Raw genomic sequence first — 22,526 nt, 5'->3', positions numbered from 1 at the left:
GGGTTTGGGCAAAGGGGCTGTTTAATTGGGGTGAAGATGTTGGGCTCAGGCTGGAGCCCAAGCCGTGGAACCCTCTCCCCTTGAAGGGTCCCGGAGCCCAGGCTCTGCACCACAATTAAACAGCCTGAGTCCCGCAATCCCGAGTCAGCTGGCACAGGCCAGCTGCAGGTCTTTAAGTGTAGACAGACCCTTTGTGTCATCCCAAAGAGGGATGCCGCTGATGCCTGCCCCTATGGAAAGGGACCGAAGCTCGCTGTAAGAGGGGTCAGAGAGGAGGAAGGAGGGTCTTGTGGTTAAGGCAATGGACAGGGATTCTGGAGATCAGGGTTCAGGTCCTAGCACTACAACAGGCTTTTTGTTGACCCTGGACAAATCATTTAATCTCCCAGGACCTTTCCCCCCCCCCCCCTTCTGTGGAACAGACATTTCCTTTCTCCCACCCTTTGTCGTGTCTATTTACATCCCAAATTAGGGCAAAGAGTCTCTGTACTCCGTACAGCACCAACATGATGGGGCCCAGATCTCATTGTAATACAAACCATGACTAAAACAAGGGGCTTAATAACGGTGATAGATACTATACGCTAAGCATTAAGATGGGGGCATCAGCCAGTAGTAGCTGAGGCAAGAATGTTGCAAGGCCCTTATGGAATGAATAACGTGAACAATTCTGGATGAGCTGTAATACTGAGAAAAGCTCTGTAGGGAACTTGGCACATTCTTATTTTTCACAGCTAACTGGAAATAAAACTTTTTTTTTTTTTTTAATATATAAAGGAACCGTTTTTACAATGAGCTTGGACTGCTCTGTCCTGATGCATTCCAAGCATCTTTCACCTCTGTTTTTTTCATCATTTTCTGGCAGCTCTTCCAGGCCACTAATTCTCCCGGATTTCCTGCTGTACAAATACCCTTTCTTTCCCTGATTATGGCATAGCATTAAACGCAAGTGTGCACCGTCAGGAGGGATGTGCCGAGCTCTCCATTACAATCTCTTCGTCGCCTAGTAGAAAACTTGTGTTTCCTGATTCCACACCACATTGTAATTCAATCAGAGGAACTGCTGATGGAAGTTCACTCAGCTTATGAATGGCAGGAAAACGTGAGTTACAGTTGCATTCAATTAGATCTTCCACTGCCGAAAGCCGGTCCTCGCTTGCAAGGATTTTATTTTTAATGCAGTTTACAGTGATGCCGAAAAATGTCTGGAATTCAGAGTCCAGAAAATAGGCGGCAAAGCACAACTGTTGGAATTTTGCTGATTAGCCTTTATTTAGGAAATGATGTAGATTGGGGACTGTCCAGCGCTCTTCCTGTTGGAGCCGATTTCTCTATTGTGTAGCTTTTATTTTTGCCCTTCTCCTTCTTGCAGTGAAGAAATTTGCCAGTGGACTCGCTGCTGTTACCCGAAAGCTGTAACCATGATTGTGAGCCTAAGCTGTCTTTGGGGCATGCCCATCAGGGCTTGGATGGGCACCAGGGACCATGAGGTGTTGACCTGAATCAGAGCATGACTCCTGCCCCAGCAGTGGCTAGAATCAAATGTTTTATGGGAAAGTGGGCCCCTGTAGTGCTCCTACCCAACTGTGCAGCGTTGAAGAGTGGAAGAGGGGAGTGGGATTCCTACCCAATGCTTGTAGACACATAACTCATTTCCCTGAAGGATGGTTGCTCTTATCCTTTCCTTTGCCTTAATGTTATTTTTAGGTATGCATGCAAATGCAATTCACCCCTTCTCCTAAACCTAATCACGTTGGTCTCAACGTAAGGTTGTATTTCAGCATGGCTGGGAACAGGGAAATTGCTTGTAAGGCCTCTCCTTCTCTAGCTGCTGCCCTTTTGCCAAGGATCTTCAAACGAGAGGGAAATGCTGCAGTTGGTAAATCACCCTAGCCTTCATCAGCTCGCGAGTCGTCTGGTTCTGTTTCACCCCTATGATGCCGACAATGGGGTTCAGTGCTTGCGCCCATGTGAAAGAGAAACTGCATGACTAATGGCGCCACAAGATACACTCTGAACTTCACTGGGGTAAATCAGGAGTTGAAACCATTCAGCTCCACTGTGTGGTTTTGGGGCTTATGTCAGTGTATCTACCTTGGAAACATAATCTGCCAAACAGACCCTGCTAAGCTTGAAGGTGCGCTTCCAAGGAATCTGTTGCAAACCTGAAGTTTTAATGCTTCGGCCTTCTCCTCCAGCTTTTCCCTGGCTTTTTACACATTCTGTGGATTATTTAATAAACCTTAAAACCTGCCCTTTTGCCAGAAATTAGTCTTGGTTCGTTATGTTTTACAGCATCAAGTTTAGAAATAGACAAGTGATAGAAATAATCGCTTCCTGTGCTGTTTAGATAGCACCAATCACTGCAGTATTTGGAGACTGATTTTCTCTTTATCTTTGCTCAAAAAGAACACACACACACACACACACACACACACACACACACACACACACACACACACACACACACACACACACACACACACACCAATTTAAAACAAAATCAAAACCCTATCGCCACCTGGGGCTGCACTCCAGTTTCCTTTATGTTTGTTAATAAGGAAACAAAGAATATTTAAAGACTAGTCACTCATTTGGGCGATTTCAAGGCTTGAAGTTCAGATACGACTTAAAGAGTGTTTCTTTTCTGAAAAAACAGGCTGACCCTCTCCAAAGCTGTGGTGGAAAGGGGTTGGGCTGGGCTTGCAAAGAGACTGGGAAAACATTGCTTGAAGAAAAGCAACACAACAGGTAGAAAGTTGATACAAGTGTGTTTTAAAGCAACTGAAGTGATTGTTTGGGTATTCAAAGAGCCCAATTAACTTTTTTTGATGAGATTATGAGTGTGATTGATAAAGTTAATAGTGTTGATGTAATATACTTAGACTTCTTTAAGGAGCTTAACTTCGTACCACATGACATTTTGATTTAAAAAAATGGAATGATATAAAATTAACATGGCGCACATTACATGGATTAAAAACTGGCTAACTGATAGGTCTCAACATCTCATTTTAAATGGGGAATCATTATCAAGCGACTGTGTTTCCAGACATGATGCTTAGTCCCTCACATGTAGCCTACATTACTCTTTTTCCTACTTGCTTTTGCAGTACTTGCCAGTGGGATGATTTCAATAATTGTTCACTTTCTGACGCTTCAGATCTTAAAGCACTTCCCAAAATTTGAACCATGACATTAGAAAAATGTAACAATTTTTGCAATGCAATGCCTTGATCAAATTTCCAATTAGTTTCCCACAAAACCTCCCTAAACATATTCTACCCTTTCATATTGGACATGAACCTGTAACTGCTCCACTTATAAACCTCTGTCCAGACAGACATTTAAATTGTTTTATTTAACTAAAACAACGTTATGTAGTCTGGATTTTTTCTTCAACAGCAAACATATAATATTTTAACAGAACAAACATATGAATTTTTGAATGTAGTTAAACATTCAAGTTTTTTAAAATCAGGTTTGTTTTTGTTAAAATTGTTTTTAACTAAAATAGTTAAATGAAATATTTAAAAAAACAACAACAAAAATTAAATCAACTCTGTCAGCCAGGTCAACATGAGAAACTTAAAATATTGGCTTCTGCAGCTAACTCAGTCATCTTCACCTTCATTTTCCTGTTTGTTCATAATCTGGAAAAGAAAAACAAGCTTTCCTGCTTTTTCAGGTCCCAAACAATTTCTCAATTTGGAATTAATTAGTCCAAAGGAAGAAAATATTCTTTCTACACTGGCAGAAGAAGCTACTGCTGTTAAAAGTGAGATGATCACTTCAACAGTCTTTGAATCCAAGTGCTTAAGTGACTTCCACCAGTTCACTAGTGTAACTTTAAAACATCGTCAGCAAACATATATTTCTTGAATGGTTCACCCTTAGCTCTGAAGTTTATTATAGTTGGCATTATGGAGGGATGATTGCTGGACGTCCATGTCATAGCCAACTCCTCTTCTTCAGCAGTTAAGGTTTGACCCTGGTACCGAGTATTGAGAATATTTGCAAGAAAATGAGCTGGAGATAGTGCTTGTCCCTTTTGGTTTTTTAATGCTTGTAATTTAACTCTGTCATTGCATATTTCTCTTTAAGAGCTCACTCAGTTCCTTCCAACTTTCAACAGCATCAGCCATAAAACAGCTATTTCTCTGCATTTTGTTCAAGGTTACAGAAATAGGCTTCAGGGTACTCTGCATGTGTTCAACATTTCTCTTCAGCCCAATGTTAAGAACGTTGGCTGTGACAGTGCCATCTATTTTTTCACGATTTTGTTCACGAATTGTCATCAGATTAGGCCAGTTCTTAATATAGTGCTCAAAACAGTCCACTACTGAGTTCCATCGCATGTCTTGTGGGAGAGTTAGCTTGGTTCCTCCCACTTTTTTCAGAGCAGCTGCTGCAAAGTGGCTGTTACGGAAGTATTTTGCAATTTCAACAACATTAGCTTTTATTTCTGGAACCCTGAAGTCTTTGGCTAGGGGGTGCATCAAATGTGCACTGCAACCGTATGTTATTAGCTTGGGACTTTCTTCTAAATAATTCTCATCTTGGATACATTTGCAGAATTGTCTTTGACCAAGCTGCATACTACACATTTGAATTTTTTTCATAGTTTGTTATAGCTTTTACTGCTACTTCTTGTCAGTATTCTGCTGTGTGTGCATTTCCTGATGTATCAATTGTTTCTGTAAGGAAGACATTCCCTTCTTCTGTTGTCACACAAGCACATACAATAGGATCATTGTGGACATTGCTCCACCCATCAAGACTCCGGTTAACAATTTCAGCCTCTAGACCTTTTGCACACTGCTCAATTTCTCTTTCATACACTTTATTGAGCAATTTGCCTGTGACATCTGCTCTGTTGGGTGGGCTGTATCTTGGTCTTAATGACTGAACCATGTTTATGAAGTGTGGGTTCTCAGTCATACGGAAAGGAGAGTTTGTTGCATAAACAAACCGGGCAATTTTTCATCAATTACTTCTTTTTGTAATCTGCTGGTTCTTATCACAAACTTATCTATGGTTGTTTCTGGATGATGGAGATTTTGTTTTTTCTTTTTGCTACTGTGGCTTTGTGACATACATGATGTGACTGAAACACTATCATTGGCAGATAACTCTGAAACTATAGAAAATGATGGTGATCTTGAAGGTGGAGAGTCTTCAGAATCCTGTATGTTGAGGATGGATTTTCCTAAACAAAATAAGTCCACGCAGTTATTTAATTATTATTACCATACTGCTCATTTAGTATTGCTCGTTGCATTCACTGACACTCAGTACTACTTTAAAGGTGAAATTGTAAAAGGAAGATCTGCCTATTTCAGCTATATTTTTTATCACAACTGCATCTAAAATGATAGTGCCATAGAGTAACAACTATATTTTTTGCTCAAACATGAGAATTCAAGAATAGTCCAGAAGGAAGACAGGCTGTCTTTAAGAAAGAAGTATGAAATAAAAAAGTTTACCAACCTGAAGATCCTGCATGTTCAGACATGTTCCTTTGATAATCTTCAACGCAGCTTCCTCCTGAGAAGGAAGACTTCTCATGATGTTGTTTCATTCTGGCAACCAGGCCTTGCGTTTCTTTGTTGCACTGTCTGCATTTTGCACGCATGCCTGTCTTACCCACAGGTAGAGGAACATAATTAAAATATTTCCAAACTGGGTCTCTTTTACGGCCTGCTGCCATTATAGGTTTTCCCTTCTAGAGAGAGAATGGTATGGAAGATCTCAAGTCAATGAGGGCTACACTCAGACCTCAAGACTTCTGGAATATGCTGCTCAAACAGTTTCACTTTTGTTTCTACTGCCTGTCCCTCCCTTCTCACATTTATCTCCAGACTTCTTCTCCTTGTCCAGATCTATTCCGCCCCCAACAATCTTCTATTCATTGAACTTTCTGAAACTTTGCACATTTACAGAGAGGTCAGGGATTGACTCTGTGTACACAAATTTGCAGAGGGACAATAGGGTTGAGGTCTGTTATTTCTCACGTCTATATATTATTCATTTATTTAAAAACATTTTTGCTGTTAACAAGCATGTTATCTCTGGAGACACAAATCCACAGTTTGAGAACTGCAAAACTAAGCATCTCTGATGGTATCTTCTAGACTGAGCACTGAGTCCCATTGGGTAGATAGAAAGATTAACCTAAATAATCTATACAAAAGCCCTGGAATCCCATAAGATTGGGTCCCTAATCCCATGAACTATTGGAACTCATTTACAAAACTTTTCTTAAACATTACATGAATATATTGTCTCATACTATAGAATTAGAATTTATAATCCCTATTCTATGATGAGATATCTTTGAGCTATAATGTATTTTAATTAAAGCTATCTTTAGATAGGTTTTTTCCTAAAAAAAAAAAAAAAGCATTTTATCAAAAAAATCCATTTTTAAATTTAAAAAATCAGATTTTTTTTTTATTTTTATTTTTTAAATCATTGATTTTTATCCACCCTGGATTCTCACCTTGGCTTGTTTCACTTTGTGTAACCTCATTTCTTCTCTCTTCTCAATGATTCTCATTCCTTTCCTGTGCGCTAAGAAAAATGGTGGAAGCCTTTTGTTGATGCTGTTTTTTAAGGATCTTCTCATCTGTCTCGAGTCCTTTAGTGAGATGCCAAGAATCCAGTTGTACGTTGGTAATTGCTGGGTCTGTCCGCATTGTTTTGTGATTCCTCCGTTCCCACGAGGGGTTGGCAGGCCCATCCTGTAATGCTGGGGTGGTGTGGCAATACTATTTCTGTAGCTTTCTGCTCCACACAGGATTCTTAAATGCTAGTTAATCAGACCTCAACTATTTGGCAGCTCTGAGGAGCAGAGATGCTTTCTAACAGCAAATGCCCATGTCATTGTTCACGCAGTCTGAGGCCTCTAGTGGGAAGAGGCAGTATTTCAGGTCAGTGCTCATTCATTTGAACGTGAGGCAGGGTTTGCCAAAAATGTGCTGTATATGAGATTACAGTCTCCATTGGGAGCTGAGCAGAGACCACAAAACTCATTTTATTTGGAACATTGACATCCCTCTGAGTGCAATGAAATTCAGTGCTTCTGGCGATGGATTGCAACGTTCAACAAGCCATCCCAGACATCAAAGGCTATTCACTTAACAGTTCCAAAGGATGGGTGAGCTATTTGCCTGCTGTAGCAACTGCCTCTGGACACTGTGGTTCTGACGGCAGCCTGATATGATTGTGACTTTTTTCATTTCTGCTTGGCACCGGCCACAGAACTCCATGCATATCGGAACAGAATAAAAAGTTATTTGACTGCAAGATTCACAAACAAATAAATATACGGTCACTTACCTAGGGGAGCCAGGCAACTGCTTGTATTTTGGGTTGGCAGAATTTGTTTTTGTGTTGGGTTTTTTTTATAATTTCAGTGGATATCAATGTTTATTTTTAAGCTTATTTCAATTGTTATCTATTTAAATTTTCACAGTGGTGGGAAATAATGGAGGAAGGATGCCAGACAGTGGGACGGGGTGGGTCAGACACTTATTAAATAACCGTAGACATTGAGATTCACTGTTAAATCACAACATCGTATGTCAAAATATACAAAGTAAATATCCCTTAAATCAAACTTTAATGCATTCTCAAGCAGCATTTTTCTTACTTTGCTTCTCTATAAATGTTGATTATCATCGATGGAAATGTATATATATTTTTTGGTTTGTGCACTTACGGTGAAATTGACATTTACCGATTAAAATCTAATCCTTCCAAGCAGGGGTGGGCAAACTACGGCCCGCGGGCCGGATCCGGCCTGTCAGGGCTTTGGATCCGGCCCGCGGGATTGCCTCCCAGAAGCGGCCAGCATCATGTCCCAGCTGCCCGGGAACGGGGAACCACGGCCAATGGGAGCTTCGGGGGAGGTTCCTGCAGGCGAGGGCAGTGCGCGGAGCCCTCTGCCTTCCCTTCCCCCTCTCCCCCCCCCAGGGGCCGCAGGGACGTGGTGCCGGCCGCTTCCAGGAGCGGCGTGGGGCTAGGGCGGGCGGGCAGGCAGGGAGCCTGCCCTGTCCCCGTGCATGCCGCTGCCACCCTGGAGCCGCTCCATGTAAGCGGCGCCGGGCCGGAGCCCGCACCCCGAACCCCTCCTGCACCCTGCACTCCCTGCCCTGAGACCCCTGCCTGCACCCCAACCCCCACCGCACCCCAACTCCGTTCCCTGAGCCCTCTCGAACACCTTGCACGCCTGCCCTGAGCCCCCTCCTGCACTCTGCACCCCAACCCCCTGCCCTGAGCCCCCTCGTACAGCCTGCACCCCTCCTCTGCCCCAATCTCTTGCCCTGAGCCCCTTCCCACACCCCGCACTCCCTCCCGCACCCCAACCCTCTGCCCCAGCCCTACATTCATGGCCCTGCATGCAATTTTCCCACCCAGATGTGGCCCTCGGGCCAAAAAGTTTGCCCACCCCTGCTTCCAAGCCTTCTTATATTGTTACAGAGCACGAACTTCTTCACTGCAACATAGCTTATCTTGTGCATCTGACCTGGTCTTTAAGGATCTGTAGCCTAGTGGTTCAAGCAGTGGGATTGTACCCAGGACTCCTGGTTCCTACTTCTGAAACTTCCCCTGATGCAGTATATCCTTGTCTCCACCCCAATTTAAGCTGAGTCCGGGGACACAGTTACAACATGGATCCATTGTGACTTAACCTTGTTTTAACAATGTCCTTGGTCTGTGCGAACGCACTGGATATGTTTTAGGGACACTCTTCATGCCCAACCAAATGTAACCTGGCTGTTTCTGGGGGACATTGTCTTACTATGTATTTGTACAGCACCTAGCATGAGGGAGGCCCTGATCTCAGCTGGGGCCTCTAGTCTTTTTGATAATACCTGTGCTAAATAACTGGGGGGGATACCCACGTTGTAACAAGGTCTGCGATGTGGCAGTAGCTGTAGTGTAGAGGGTGCTCTTGTGATATGGATCGAGTTACATAATCTCTTGGTGCCCTAATTTACCCTACTGTGAAATGGGCATATAATGCCTTGTTTGCATTGAGCATTTGCCCAGACTTCAGTCACCAATGGCTGAAATCAGTGCAAATCCCCCAGGTTGGTCCTAATACTTACTGTGGCGGAGTGTGTGATCATGTGTGTGCAATCAGGGGGGAGATGTGAATATTGTGAGGATTTTACTGGTGTTTGCAAAGCACTTTTACATCCTTGGGGGAAATGTGCTACTGCTGTGCAGCGTATTATTCTGTCATTGCAGTAATGTAAAATGTAGGACAATAAAATGTATCTGGTATCACCTCAGTGTCTAAGCTCTTTGGGGGAGGGACTGTCGGTGACTATAGAGGACTTTGTACAGCACAGCTTGGTTCAGACCTGGATGAGGCATCTTGGTGCTGCGTTAATCCATGAAAGAACTGAAGGAAAAACTGCAGGTGTGGCTCCTCTAGTGGAAGCTGTAGCTTGGTAATAGTTGGGTTCCCCCCACCCCATTCCTGTGGAGCAACAGGCCACTAAGTCATGCAGAATGTTCATAGCTACGGTATTTTATGTCTAACCATCCTCCTTTTGTTTGTGTTCTTGCAGCATTGTAACAACCCAGTGATGTGATACATTGTAAGATGCAGTCAGGTGGATACTCTGCTCAGGGTAACCTGATATCCTAGATTTGGAGTCCAAAAGGTTAGAATTCTATAGCTTTATTTTTGCATAATGTCGTGTGTCTGTCTGTCTGTCACTGTCCTGAATTTAAACCACATTATATTGGATCCCTGGTTTAAGCAAAATGTGGGTGAGGGACATACTCTCTTGGACCATAATTATTTTCTTTAGAAATCTGAAAATACTAGCCTACACGAGGCAGTTCTTTCTTCTGGGAAATCAAGAATTTTTGTCCCTTTTGGTGGTGGTAGCTGTGGTGTATGTGCATTTCAGCTGAGCATTATTGCAATGAGACCACCGTCCTTAAACAATCCTGTATTAACAGGACATCTGAGATTTTAAAGTCCAGAAGGTGACCTTCCTTAAAATTGCTGTTAACAGCGGGGTATCTGGATTAAAAATAAACTGGGCTGGGAATTGAAAGATTTTTTAAAACTGATTTTAAAAAAATCTGTCACCCTTCATATTAAGGCACATGGACAAACTTATAAAGGTTTACTAAATGGTTAACTATTATACATTATGAATAACCTACTGATCTGCTGGACTGACCATCTATAGCACCTTCCACTGATGTGCTTGTCATAGTCTATAAAACGTTTCTTAAGTCTGTTACATGCTTAAAATATCTAATAATTTAACCCCCTTATAAACTGTTTTTAAAAGTACCTATTAATAGTGTCACCAACATCTGTCCGAGTGCAATGCATATAATATTTTAAAACCACAGCCCTCAAAACTGTGCTCCTCTGCTGGTCCTGCAGCAGCAATTGTTGACCCTGAGCCTCTGTTCCTAGGGCTGGGCTGACTGCTTAGCTTATGTTGGTGCAAAAAAAAGGTTGGTTTTGTTTCCAAAAGATACATCGTAGTTGTCAAACAAAACCAGGCTTGTTAATATTCCCTTCATTTAAAACTTAGGGGTGGGGAGAGAAAAAAAATCAATGACCGCAGATCAGAGCAAAATAATACAAAAAATGTTGTCAAGCTTTTAAGATACCATTGAAATAACGGAGAAATAAAAAAAATATAGGTGAAAAGAGCCCTGTTCTTTTGACTGTATCTGGAGAGGATGGTTCTGCTAGGGAGCAGCTCTTCTCCTTGCTTGCTGAACTTTCTCAGAGGGATGTTGGGCAGGTCGTTTCCCCCAGGGTGTTGTCATGGGGTCCCCTTGTCCCCTGGCCTGTTCAGTGTGTGTCTGGGGCCATGGGTGTGGGTTAGTGGAGAGGTATGGACTGTGATGCTTTCAGTGATCTCATAATGCACACAGGGCTATCTCCTCTCACTCAGAAATGCCTTACCTAGAGTCTGGCTGAGATTTGGGCACGGATGAGAGCTGGCCGAAGCTCAGTCTGGAGAAGACAGAGGTGATGTTGGTTGGCTGGAGGAAGCAGTTGGGTGATATGGCTAGGATTAGAGCTATCTCTTCCATTGACCGTGTATGCCCACTTTTCAATTATATTGTCCTATTCAACCTATTTAGTTTCATCCTAGTTCATTTTTTAGTTTTAAACGTTTTAATACCAAGTTAATTATAGTTGTAATCTAGTTACTTTATAAAGTGTAATACTTGGTTATATAGTACTATTTCCTGAAGTTTAGCTGTTAATTTGTTGTTAATGCTTAGCTACTAGTTTTACAGCTAAACGTAAAGAAATAGTTCTATATAACCAAGTATAATCTTAATAAAGCAACTGGATTACAACTACTATACAGGTTGAGGGAGTGTTCTTAGGGAGTTGATAGGCTGGCAGTGTACTGAAGAGAGAGACTGGGAGTGGTGTTTGAGTTAATTGGCAGAAGGAGAGATATTATTAAAGATAATCCCGTATACCGGTGAGTAAATACTGTACCACTTCAGTATGGAAAGAGATATATCACAAAGTACCCTGCATTTGGTATTTAAAACAGACAAAGGTAAAATACCGTACTAAGCTGCCACCCTCAGATTGGAATGAGGCTAGTGTGGAGTGTAATTAATACATTAGATAACTCTGTGGTTAAAAACACACAACCCAATTAAAATGTTTTAAAGTTTCTAGCACATAAATAATGATTGAAGTGATATTTTGAAGTTAGAAAGTACCTTGTCTTACTCTCTCTCACACATAGTGTTACAAGGGAGAGAGATCCAAGGCTGCTTCTCATTGGCAAGTAATTCACACTCACAGATGCAACGGCAGCACAACTGCAAAGGTCTGTGTAAAATACAGGGCAAAGAACAACAGTGATTTTTACAAAGCTGCTAGTTCTTAGTAGCACTTTTAAAGTGAGGAATTGAGTTGAAACAAGACAACAAAACAAAATGAACCATCAAATAATTAATTTCCACAAACATATACACCTCTACCCTGATAAAACGCGACCTGATATAACACAAATTCGGATATAACGCGGTAAAGCAGCGCTCCGGGGGGGCGGGGCTGCGTGCTCTGGCGGATTAAAGCAAGTTCGATATAACGCGGTTTCACCTATAACGCGGTAAGATTTTTTTGGCTCCCGAGGACAGCGGTATATTGGGGTAGAGGTGTAACATAATAAGTACATCTGAGATTTAGTTATGTATGTATTAAACCAAAGAGTCTAAACCAGATAATTTAGTAAATCAAGTGAAGTAATCTCAGCACTACACACAAGGTGTGAACAATAACTCTGGAAATTACAGGTGAAGACATGCCATTTAAATTAGCACCATATCGGTTTTAGTGAAAATGCTGTTAGATTTAAATTTTATAACTTAGTTCAGTTATATTTTAGGAGACTTTTCCCAATCTTTAGAGCTACTATAAGACTCTATTTGTTTTCCTATTTCTAGTATAATTTTTTAATGTTGTTTCTTTTGGAATCAGGATATTTTAATAGTATCTATGGAAATTGTTAAGTTTATGACTGGTATTTTCCAGTTCAGAGTTCCTGTCAGCCCAAGAGTCTGGTTTTATGGAATAGGTTTGAACTCTAATGGGCTCAGTGTTCTGAGAAAATAATAATTCTGCACTCCAAGGCCAAATTCTGACATTCTTTGATGCACAGAAATTCCCTGTGGAATTCTAGCAATAAGCATTGATTTCCTAAATCATTTTGTACCTTTAAGAGGTGGAATCTCTTACCTTTCCTTCTGTTCAGTGTGCAGTTTTTGTTTTTCATGGTGGGGCTTAAGGGCTTCAGTCTTCAGAAAGACATCTCTTACAATGCTTACAATTGGGATTCTGGACTTCAGTGTCCCAGGACCCAAGATTCTTCTCCATATAAAGGACTCAGTCACAGAAAATCACTCTCTTAGGGAAAATTAAACACTTCTTTCGCGGAATGGACCAGCTCCTTTGAATCAAGCATTGATCTGTTGAATGTAGGTTTTGCTGGACAAAGGTTTTGGGCTTGGCAATCCTTTTAATGTATTATCTCCCCATTTGATTGGGGCTTGGCCTACCTCAAAAGGACATACTTAGTCATTTTTATTGGCTCTTTTCTTTTGGAGAAGAGGTCATTCATTAATTGGACAGGTCAAAGTGTCACGGCAAGTTTCCTGCCCATCCAGTAGGTGGCATTCAAGCTTTACACAAAGTTCCTTTCCAAGGGTTTCAAGCCTTTCCTCAAAATCCTTAATTTTTTCTTTAGCATAGTTCGTTAAAATATACACTAACAGACTTGTTTTAAAAAGTCTTTTGGCTCACTTTCTGTTTCTTGTTCTTGAACCATTTAACACCAGGATAAAGTTTTCTTATATTGTTTTAACTTGGTGGTAATCTTCTGGAAGCTTTATTTTTTCTTCTTACTTTTAACTTTAATTTGAGGAGAGTTTTATTCTATTCCACTTCCAAATGCCGGAAGAAATTATTCCCAATTTGATTCTAATTTTAAATAACTTCTAGATTCATTATACAATTAATATCCTAACTCCATAGGGTTAGAATATCTAGCTTGTATTAAGTATTGTCCTAGATACTAGAAAACACTAGCAATGCAACAAGTCTGCTAATTTTTACTAATAATGACTTCTTCACAATTGCCACACTTAAATTTTATACATTTTTAGATTTACTAATAGGTGAACAATTACTATATTCTCTACACCCAAATCTATACCTTTTGTTAGTAAAAAGATTTTTTTATATGTATGTGAACTTTAGCAAGGAGATACTGTCTGAATAGACACAGAGAAAACAGATTGTAGCATCCTTTGTGCAGCTTTCTATCTCACTTATTAGGAGATTAATTGAAACATTTATTTTGATACTGAGTATATTGTGAGACCTTTTGTCATGTTGTCTTTTGGACTTTGTTAGTGTTTTAGTTTAATACAGGCTGATTCCAAATGATAGAAATCTGGATAAAAGGGGGGCCAAGAGGGGGAAGAACAGGTTGCTGTTTTCAGATCTGGAATGTGTGGACACATTGAGGCCTTGGTTTATTGCTTCCCTTACAAGGACTATAAAATTGTAGTGTAGACATTCAGATTCAAGCTCAGGCTCCAGCCCGAGCCCGAAGTCTACACTGCAGTTTTATAGCCCTGCAGCCTAAGACCTGTGAGCCCGAGTCAGCTGACCTGAGCCACCTAAAGCTGTGCTGCAGGTTTTTAATCACAGCATAGATGTACCCTAAAGCTCTTCCCAAGTGAGAGAGAGCCTGCTTGTAGTGGAGAGGGTTCTGGAGTAAGAGCCCAGGGATAGAGGTTAATCAGGCAAATCACTTCACCTCTCTCTGTTCCTCTGCTTCTCCTCACACCCTTTGTGTATCTCTACTGTACGCTTTTCCGGGGAGGCACTGTCTCTTACTACTTGTATGTACAGCATCTAGCACAGTGGGGCCCTGATTTGAATTACAGCCTATAAACTCTACTATACTACAAATAAATTCTCTACTACACGCTCAGTCACTGCCTCCACTGTTAGATTGCAGGCACTTACTGGATAAAATATGGTAGCTATTTAATATCAGATAGCCCAAATGTTTGGAACAGGAAATAAAGAAAAAACATGGCAGCAAGTTGAAGCTACAAGAGCAATTTAAGGGTACATAATTAGCTCTACTGGAATTTGAGTAGGACACTGGGGCTAACCCTTACCACCCATGGCATCTTTTTAAAGACCCCCTAGTGCAGGGGTGGCCAACCTGTGGCTCCGGAGCCGCATGCGGATCTTCAGAAGTTAATATGCAGCTCCTTGCATAGGTGCTGACTCCGGGGCTGGAGCTACAGGTGCCAACTTTCCTCTGCTCAACCCCAGGCCCTGCCTCCACTCCACCCCTTACCCCAAGGCTCCTGCCCCCTCCCCTGAGCCTGCTGCACCCTGGCTCCTCCCCCCTCCATCCCAGAGCCTCCTGTACACTGCAAAACAGCTGATCGCAGCAGGCAGGAGGCACGGGGAGGGAGGGGGAAGTGCTGATCTGCAGGGCTGCTGGCAGGCAGGAGGTGCTGGGGGGGAGGGCGGTTAAGGGGACTGATGATGTATTACTGTGGCTCTTTGGTAATGTACATTGGTAAATTCTGGCTCCTTCTCAGGTTTAGGTTGGCCACCCCTGCCGAAGTGGCCAGTCATATTCTGTTTGTTTGTGTCTTAAGCGTGTCACCCAAGAGGAATTGATTCAAACACTGACTCGGATGGAAAAGTGCTATCTGTTGTGCCGTCCGTCTTCTGCAGCATCCTGGGGTTTCTTTTGGAGTGTCTATTGCAGGAGTGTGTAGGTGAGGTTCAGGTCAAACTAGAGGATCGTGATGGTCCCTTCTGACCTTAAATTCTATGAGTCTCATCAGAGTACTGACTTAGCCCAACCCTGGGTAAGCACAGCTTAGCTGCTGCTTACTCTAGTTCCACTTGTCAGTGAATGGGTGTGACAAAGCTGTACATATTAACGCAAACACTACTCCTGAGCTCTTCCCAGAGTAGCCCCCACTGCCCCAGTTTGCTTAGGGCATGGCTGATGATTTATAAATACATTTATTTCAAGTGTGTCCTGACTATGACGATTCTCACTCTCATGTTGTAGCAGGTTCAGGGTGGGTAAGAAGGCTCTTGATTGGAAACCCACTGCTCCTTGGCAGCTCCAGGGTAGCTCATCAGCTGTCCTGTATTCCGGTAGCTATTTGTGTTCAGCACTGTGCTCTGCGTACATGAACTTTCATTCTGAACACTTCTACCTCTTTACTTTTTGAGCTGAATTTTCTCTTGCTTGTTCCTAGTGCAGAGATGAATCTTTGGGGAGAATGTGGGTAAAAATTGTGTGGTGTTGATTTTCAGCAGGTGGAATATTTGAGCAGTTTTCAGATGCTTTATGACGGAATTGTTCCAAAACCAACTTCTTAGGGGTGGGAGTGTTGTCTGGGGCTAAAGCATTCTGCTATTCCATTTCTAGCCCTGCCATGACTTTGTGTGTGACCTTGGGCCCTAATCCAGCAATGATAGCTCTGTGTGTGGCCTCCTGTTCTCAAGATGAACCCTACTGCAGTCTGTGGGCATCAGTTGGGTTCAGGCACCTGTGTGATGCTTATTGTAGGATCACCATTGCCCTGCACTAAGAACCAGTGCTTTTAGCCAACATGCTATCCGTGATTTGGTAGTGTTTTACACCTGCTGTATAAGGGTGTAAAATGATGACCGAAGGTACAGGGGCTGAGTCAATGGGGCCATCCCTACCTTAGTCTCCAGGCTGTAAAAGTGGAGGTAATAATGCACAACATGCCTCCCTTGAGAGCATCTGAAACCCCCTTCCAGGAATCTGAAACTGTTGGACCCCAAATCTAAGAATGATCTTAAGCCCCCATGAACAGGCAGTGACTTCCACTCTGTTAAAGTTTTAACCCTGTAGACAGGTGCGGAGCTCTGTGGGTCCGTGTGCATGGCCACCCAACCTCGGTGAGCCTGCAGGGAGCCTGTGTCTCTGGTGGGAGGTCTGCACGCTGACATGAAAGGCCAGCCCCAGGGGTGCCTGTGGCTGTGGGGAGAAGGATCACTTCTGAGCAGCATGGTGGGCCTTGGGTGGAAGGGCCCCTTTCTGGGCTGTGCAGTAGGGTGGTGGGTGGAGGAGGATGCTCCATTGTGTATCAGAGAGGCAGTAAAAAGAGGTGGTGAGTATGGGACTCCAGGTAGGGCTGGAATGGGTGAGGTACTGGCTGGCGAGTGCTGGATGGGTGGCAGTGGAGGCCCTCTGTCCAGGGTAGGCACTGGGACTGCTCCACTGTGTATAGGGCTCCCCAGTGCGCTATGGGAGGATGGGTTCCCTGGGTGTGTAACCGTGGGCGGTTGCTTGTGAGGGGCAGGCCACCTGGTGTGCGCTGGGGACGCATGTCCCCTTGGGGGAGCCAGGCAGCGTGCGGGGCACTGGGGATGCGGCTCCTCTCTCGGGGGAGCCGGGCAGGGTGCGGGGCGCTGGGGACGTGGCTCCCCTCTCGGGGAAGCCAGGCAGGGCGCTGGGTACACATGTCCCCTCTCGGGGGAGCCGTGCGGGGCGCGGGGGATGCGGGTCCCCTTGCGGGGGAGCAGTGTGGGGCGCTGGGGATCTGTTTCCTCTCAGGGGTGCGGGGCGCTGGGGACGCGGGTCCCCCTGGGGGAGCCGGGCAAGGTGCGGGGCGCTGGGGACGCGGCTCCCCTCTCGGGGAAGCCAGGCAGGGCGCTGGGTACACATGTCCCCTCTCGGGGGAGCCGTGCGGGGCGCGGGGGATGCGGGTCCCCTCGCGGGGGAGCAGTGTGGGGCGCTGGGGATCTGTTTCCTCTCAGGGGTGCGGGGCGCTGGGGACGCGGGTCCCCCTGGGGGAGCCGGGCAGGGTGCGGGGCGCTGGGGATCTGTGTTTCCTCTCAGGGGTGCGGGGAGCCGGGGACGCGGGTTCCCTCGGGGGAGCCGGGCAGGGTGCGGGGCGCTGGGGATCTGTGTTTCCTCTCAGGGGTGCGGGGAGCCGGGGCCGCGGGTCCCCTCGGGGGAGCCGGGCAGGGTGCGGGGCGCTGGGGACGTGGGTCCCCGCGTGGGGTGCCCTGAGGCGCCGGGAGCCCAGGTGCGCGCGGGGCTCCTGTCAGGCGGAGTCGCTGCGGCGGGCGGAGGCGGAGCCTGGGCTGCGGGGCCGCCCGCTCACGCCCCGCTGTCAGAGGCTGGCGGCGGCCGGTCCCGCAGGCAGGAGGCTGCTGCTGAGCCGGCTGCGGGATGCGGCGCTGAGCCTGCACCGCTGGCGTCTCAGCCCGGCCGCGCTGCGGAGCGAGCGGGCTCCTCCCTGCCCGGCTGCCTCCCGCAGCCCATGATGTGCCTGGAGAGCGGCGGCTCCGCGGCCGGCAGCCCGGGCTGCAGCGGGCGGCTCCGAGCGGGGGACGAGGAGGAGGAGGAGGAGGGCGAGCGGGGCTGCTGCGGCCGGAGCGCCGAGGGCGAGGTGCAGACCCTGTCGGGCAGCATGAACCCCCCGCCCGCGGGCAAGAGCCCCGAGCGCCTGGCCCCCCGCCACAAGCCGCCTAGCCTGGGCAGGGCCCGGGTAGCGGCCGCCGGCATCCTCAGCGTGGGCAACGTGCTCAACTACCTGGACAGGTACACGGTGGCAGGTAAGGGGCAGGGCCCCGGCCCCCCAGCTCGCCGCCCGGCTGCCTTAGTCCCTCGTGCATCCCTCTGCTGCTCCAGCCCGTCCTTCCCCCCTCATTCCTATTTCCCTCTCCCTCCGTGTTCCCATCCTAGTCCTCCGCCCCTTCCATTCACCCCTCTGCTTTTCCGTGTCTCTGTTCATTTGTCCACCCCTCTCCTCCCTCTCTCCAGCTGTTCTGCCTTCCATCCGCTCAGCATCCACCGCATGCTGTTAGCACAGCTCCTGGAAATGCAGTTCTGTGGCTATATGGCAACGTACAAAAGGATAAACTCCCAGGAGATCTGGTTTGTGACCGTCCCTCCCAGCAGGGAGAGGAATGGGTTCTGAGAGCACCTGGAAGCAAGGGGCCTTTTGTATTGCAAATGGGTGATGCTTGGGGACACAGGAGGCATGCTTTTCAAAGGGAGGGAATCGATTCTAGTAGGACGCAAACCAGGAATCTCTCCTCCTTGTCTAGTGGATAGGAAGAAAATGCTTATAATACAATTGTCTTCTATACAAAACTCTCTATCCATTACTAGGCAGGACATGTATAAGCAGTGACACAAAGAGGTTCATCTCTCCCAGTACAGATCAGAAGACAAATAGTCTGATAAACAATTAAATCCCAGTTTCATGATGGCTCAGTTATAGTAATTTAGCACTAGGTGAAAGCTGGTCCATATGTTGTAATTAGCTCCCGTTGTGCTGATTCTCTCTTATTATCGTCTATGCTATCTTAATTGCACATATCTGTAAAAACTAAAAATTACTCTTTCCTTTGGTTTAGTGATAGCATAAATGTTCAATCATTAAAGAAAGCTGTTGTCCTCCTGACAATGCACACAAAGTGTGTAAAACCATGGATTGATGGGGGGGAAACGCTGACAAATTCATGAATAACACAAAATGCCCTGGGTGACAGGTGCAGCTGCTGTCGGACAGATAAAATGCACTTTGAAATGTGGGGCTTGGAATTGCATTTACTTGCCTGTTTCTTTGGAAAAACCACACAGAAGCAAATCACCTCTGCTTTGTTTTTGATGGGTCATTGAAAACCTGTAATTTCATGGTGGGAGCAGGAGGGGAAGGCCGTCCTTCTCTTCTTAACCAAAGAGGATTCTTTATGTGCAGAGAATAATTGTGTGCAGAATTCCCTAATAGGTGACACAACAGAAAAAGAGAATGGCTTAGGATTTTGCTTGCTTGTAATGGAATGACATGCAGAAGCAGTGATACAGCCGCAGTGCATTGTGTAAAGCATGTATTTCCCTGGGATGATAAACATTTCAAAATTGTGCGCTCCCTCACAGATACATTTTACATGCTGTATCGCGTGGAAGGTAGTCTGCAGATTGTGCCCAAGCAATCAGTACTACTGTGAAGCCTGGTTTAGGAACAAATATGTCTTAAGATGTTTACTGTATAGCCCCTAGAGGGACTCTTCATTTATTCTTGTCGGGCAGTAACAGCAGGTTGGAAAATGCTTATTGAACTCTGTGTAATTAGGTATGTAGTAGGCATGTTGGTATTAAACTGACACACATACTATAATATTTATTTTAATGTCTTCCATATTGATAATCCTATTTTCAGAGCTATAAATAGGGTTTGTGCATGTATAAACATCTATATATACATGCATTCCTAATGTTTAGAAACCAACAGGATATACAATAATAAAAAAAATCTTTGTTTTTGTTTAGTTTTTCTTAAAACAGTGTAAGTTTGGAGGGGACTGGGAAAATATGTTGTAGTTTGGACCCAAGATTAATTCAAATTTTACTATGTGTGTTTAGGTAGGGAAGTTAGTTGTTACGCTACCTCGTTTTTTTAAAAGCGATTCCCTTCTGTGTGACAATTAAGATCCCAATCCTGCAAGACATTGATCATCCTCAGTATCTTGCAGGATCAGGCCAAAAGATATCAGGTTACTCTTCTGTCACTGGGATTTCCGGTAATTTTTGTGCACAGAAAATGGAAATCCCTCTGATACAGAAGATGCAGGCTGAAAAGCAATAGGCATTTTTTGAGGGTTTTGCTTATTTTGCAGGAAACTAGTTTTCCCTAGGTAGAACTGAAAGAAAAAAGAAGGGGGGGGGCTTGTTATTATATTCACCCATTTGTTACAGTAGCTCCAGTAAAGAGACATAGATTCTGATTTTTCTGGCAGCAGGAAAAAAGGGAAGGGATCCTCTGACAGAGAGAAATTGAGTATCTTCATTTGTGGGAAGGCCAGGAAATGTCTGTCCAAACAGAGAGTGTAAATGCAAGCTGACCACTGTATAATAGCACCCTAAGGTTTTCATCATTTCCAGCAGTGACCCCTAGTTTTGAAGGGGCTGAGTGATAACTCAGATGTAAAATTTAGCTGTTGTTTTGTACTTGACATAAACATTTTAGCTTAAGAGACAGTTTTGCTTACATGAGTTTTGGAGGTTTTTTTTTTTTTTTTTAAGATACAAAAATGCAAAAAGTTTCCCTGCTTTTCAGGTGTATTCTAACTTGATATTTGTTTTTCAAAATGACATTTTGCAAGTTGCTAATTCAGAACATGAAATATTTTAATTCGATCCAATAAAACAGCTGAGGTAGTAAAAATGGTGTCGCTACTGACTTCAAAAACTACTTTCCATTATGTTATTTTATAAGAGAACCTACATGTTAGTATTTTAGACCTCTGGTACACACTACATAATAGCGTGACAAATATTTGTGTATGAATCCAGTTAGTAGGTCAAAAATCCAGTTTGTGTCTCAAGCCAGGTAATAATTAGTGCTTGTAGTTCTTTAAATCTTCAACGCACTTTTATATACATTAATTATTGCAATACGATGAAGAGAGAGTCAAGTATTCCCATTATAGAAGGGGAAACTGAGTCAGAAGCTGCGATTTACTTTAGGCCATAGAGTTGATGTCAGACTGGAATTAGTTTCTGGCTCAGATTATTCCTCTTTTTACCTAGAAAGAATAATGTAAAATCTTTGGCTTTGAAGGAAGATCCCATATTTGCACTTAGCCTATAATAGGTGTAATAATCTATCTGGTCACTAATACACATCTTTTAAAGTTTTGAAAATATGTATTTCTACAATAAACAGTTGGGTAAATATGTAGAGTATATTTAAAATGTGAATCCCAAAATATTCTTCATATACTTCTAATTGACCACACGGAAATTGAAGAACATGAAATCCATCAATGCAAGGACATTTTAAGCGAGAGAGAGAAAACTCTCCATCCCTAGCACTTCTTGTGCCTCGTTGCTGCGATGGACTCAAACAAAAATTTGTTGTTTTTTATTTCCTTGTGTTTATACTGTTCTGCCTAGGCACAATCAGACTGAGTATAGTGAGTTGAGTTCTTCGGTATTCTTGCAATTTTTGAGGGGGGATGTTGAGTCACACACTCAGTTTCTTCTTGATTAGTTTTGGTTTCATCGTACCAGTGATGTTGAAATGAGTCAAGGTAGCATGTGTTTCCATGTACCTTGCAAACTCTAGCAGGTCTTTCATGTGGCCAGAGGTAGCAATACCTAGCTCTTAAATAGTGCTTTATGTGAGTAGGTCTCAAAGCACTTTACAAAGGAGGTCAGTATCATTATTCCCATTTTACAGATGGGAAACTGAGGCATAAAGGGAAAGTGATTTGCCAAGGGTCACCCAGCAGGTCAGTAGCAGAGCCAGGAATAGAACCCAGGTGTCCTGGTCCCAGTTCAGTGCTCTATCCAGTAAACCGCAGATTAGGACACAATGTTGCAAACCCTGGGCACTTAAAACTCCCTTTGAAGTCCATGGGAATTAGTGGAACACTAGTGAGGTGGATCTGGACCACTGCTGTGGAGGGTTTTTTTTTTTTTTCTCCCCCCCCCCCCTGCTGTTTAAGAAAGTTTATCCCAAAAGTTTAAAGGAAACTACTGTACTGGTGATGATAGATCTTCTATAACATTCTACACATACACACTAAACCAGGGGTTCCAAACCTGGGGGTAACAAATGTGTCTGAAGATTGCAGCCACCTACCCTTTCCATAGTGACAAATAGAAGGGGAGGGTCTCAGCTAGATGGGAGGGGGTTTCCTGGGGTGGTTCCTGATATGGAAAAACTTGATTACCACTGTACTGAACAGTACTGACTTTAAGGGAAATCACTTTCTGAAATTCTGTCTTAAAATATCATGAAGCATACTGAAAACCTGGGTTACAGCTGATCTGATGACTTTGCATGAAGTAGAATTTTATTCTTTTAAAAGGTCTGTTGGTGTTGCAGCTATAAGGAAGGGAAATCATGAGGAAATGAGAGAGAGAGAGACTGGTAATCTGAAGCCATTAAAGATCACC

General features: G+C 44.1%; 1 protein-coding gene across 1 annotated transcript in view; it reads left to right on the top strand.

Annotated features, from left to right (window-relative positions):
- Positions 1-17,874: 17,874 nt before the first annotated feature.
- Positions 17,875-22,526, top strand: part of SPNS2 (SPNS lysolipid transporter 2, sphingosine-1-phosphate) — a 140,892-nt gene continuing 136,240 nt past the window's right edge. The window contains exon 1 of the mRNA XM_065418434.1: positions 17,875-18,169. Coding sequence (XP_065274506.1) covers positions 17,875-18,169 — 295 coding nt within the window. The remainder of the gene's footprint in view (positions 18,170-22,526) is intronic.

The sequence above is a fragment of the Emys orbicularis genome, chromosome 17 (assembly GCF_028017835.1).
Source record: "Emys orbicularis isolate rEmyOrb1 chromosome 17, rEmyOrb1.hap1, whole genome shotgun sequence".
Taxonomy (NCBI): Eukaryota; Metazoa; Chordata; order Testudines; family Emydidae; genus Emys; species Emys orbicularis.
The sequence above is the reverse complement of the archived record's forward strand: the minus strand, read 5'-3'. Positions and strand labels throughout refer to the sequence as shown.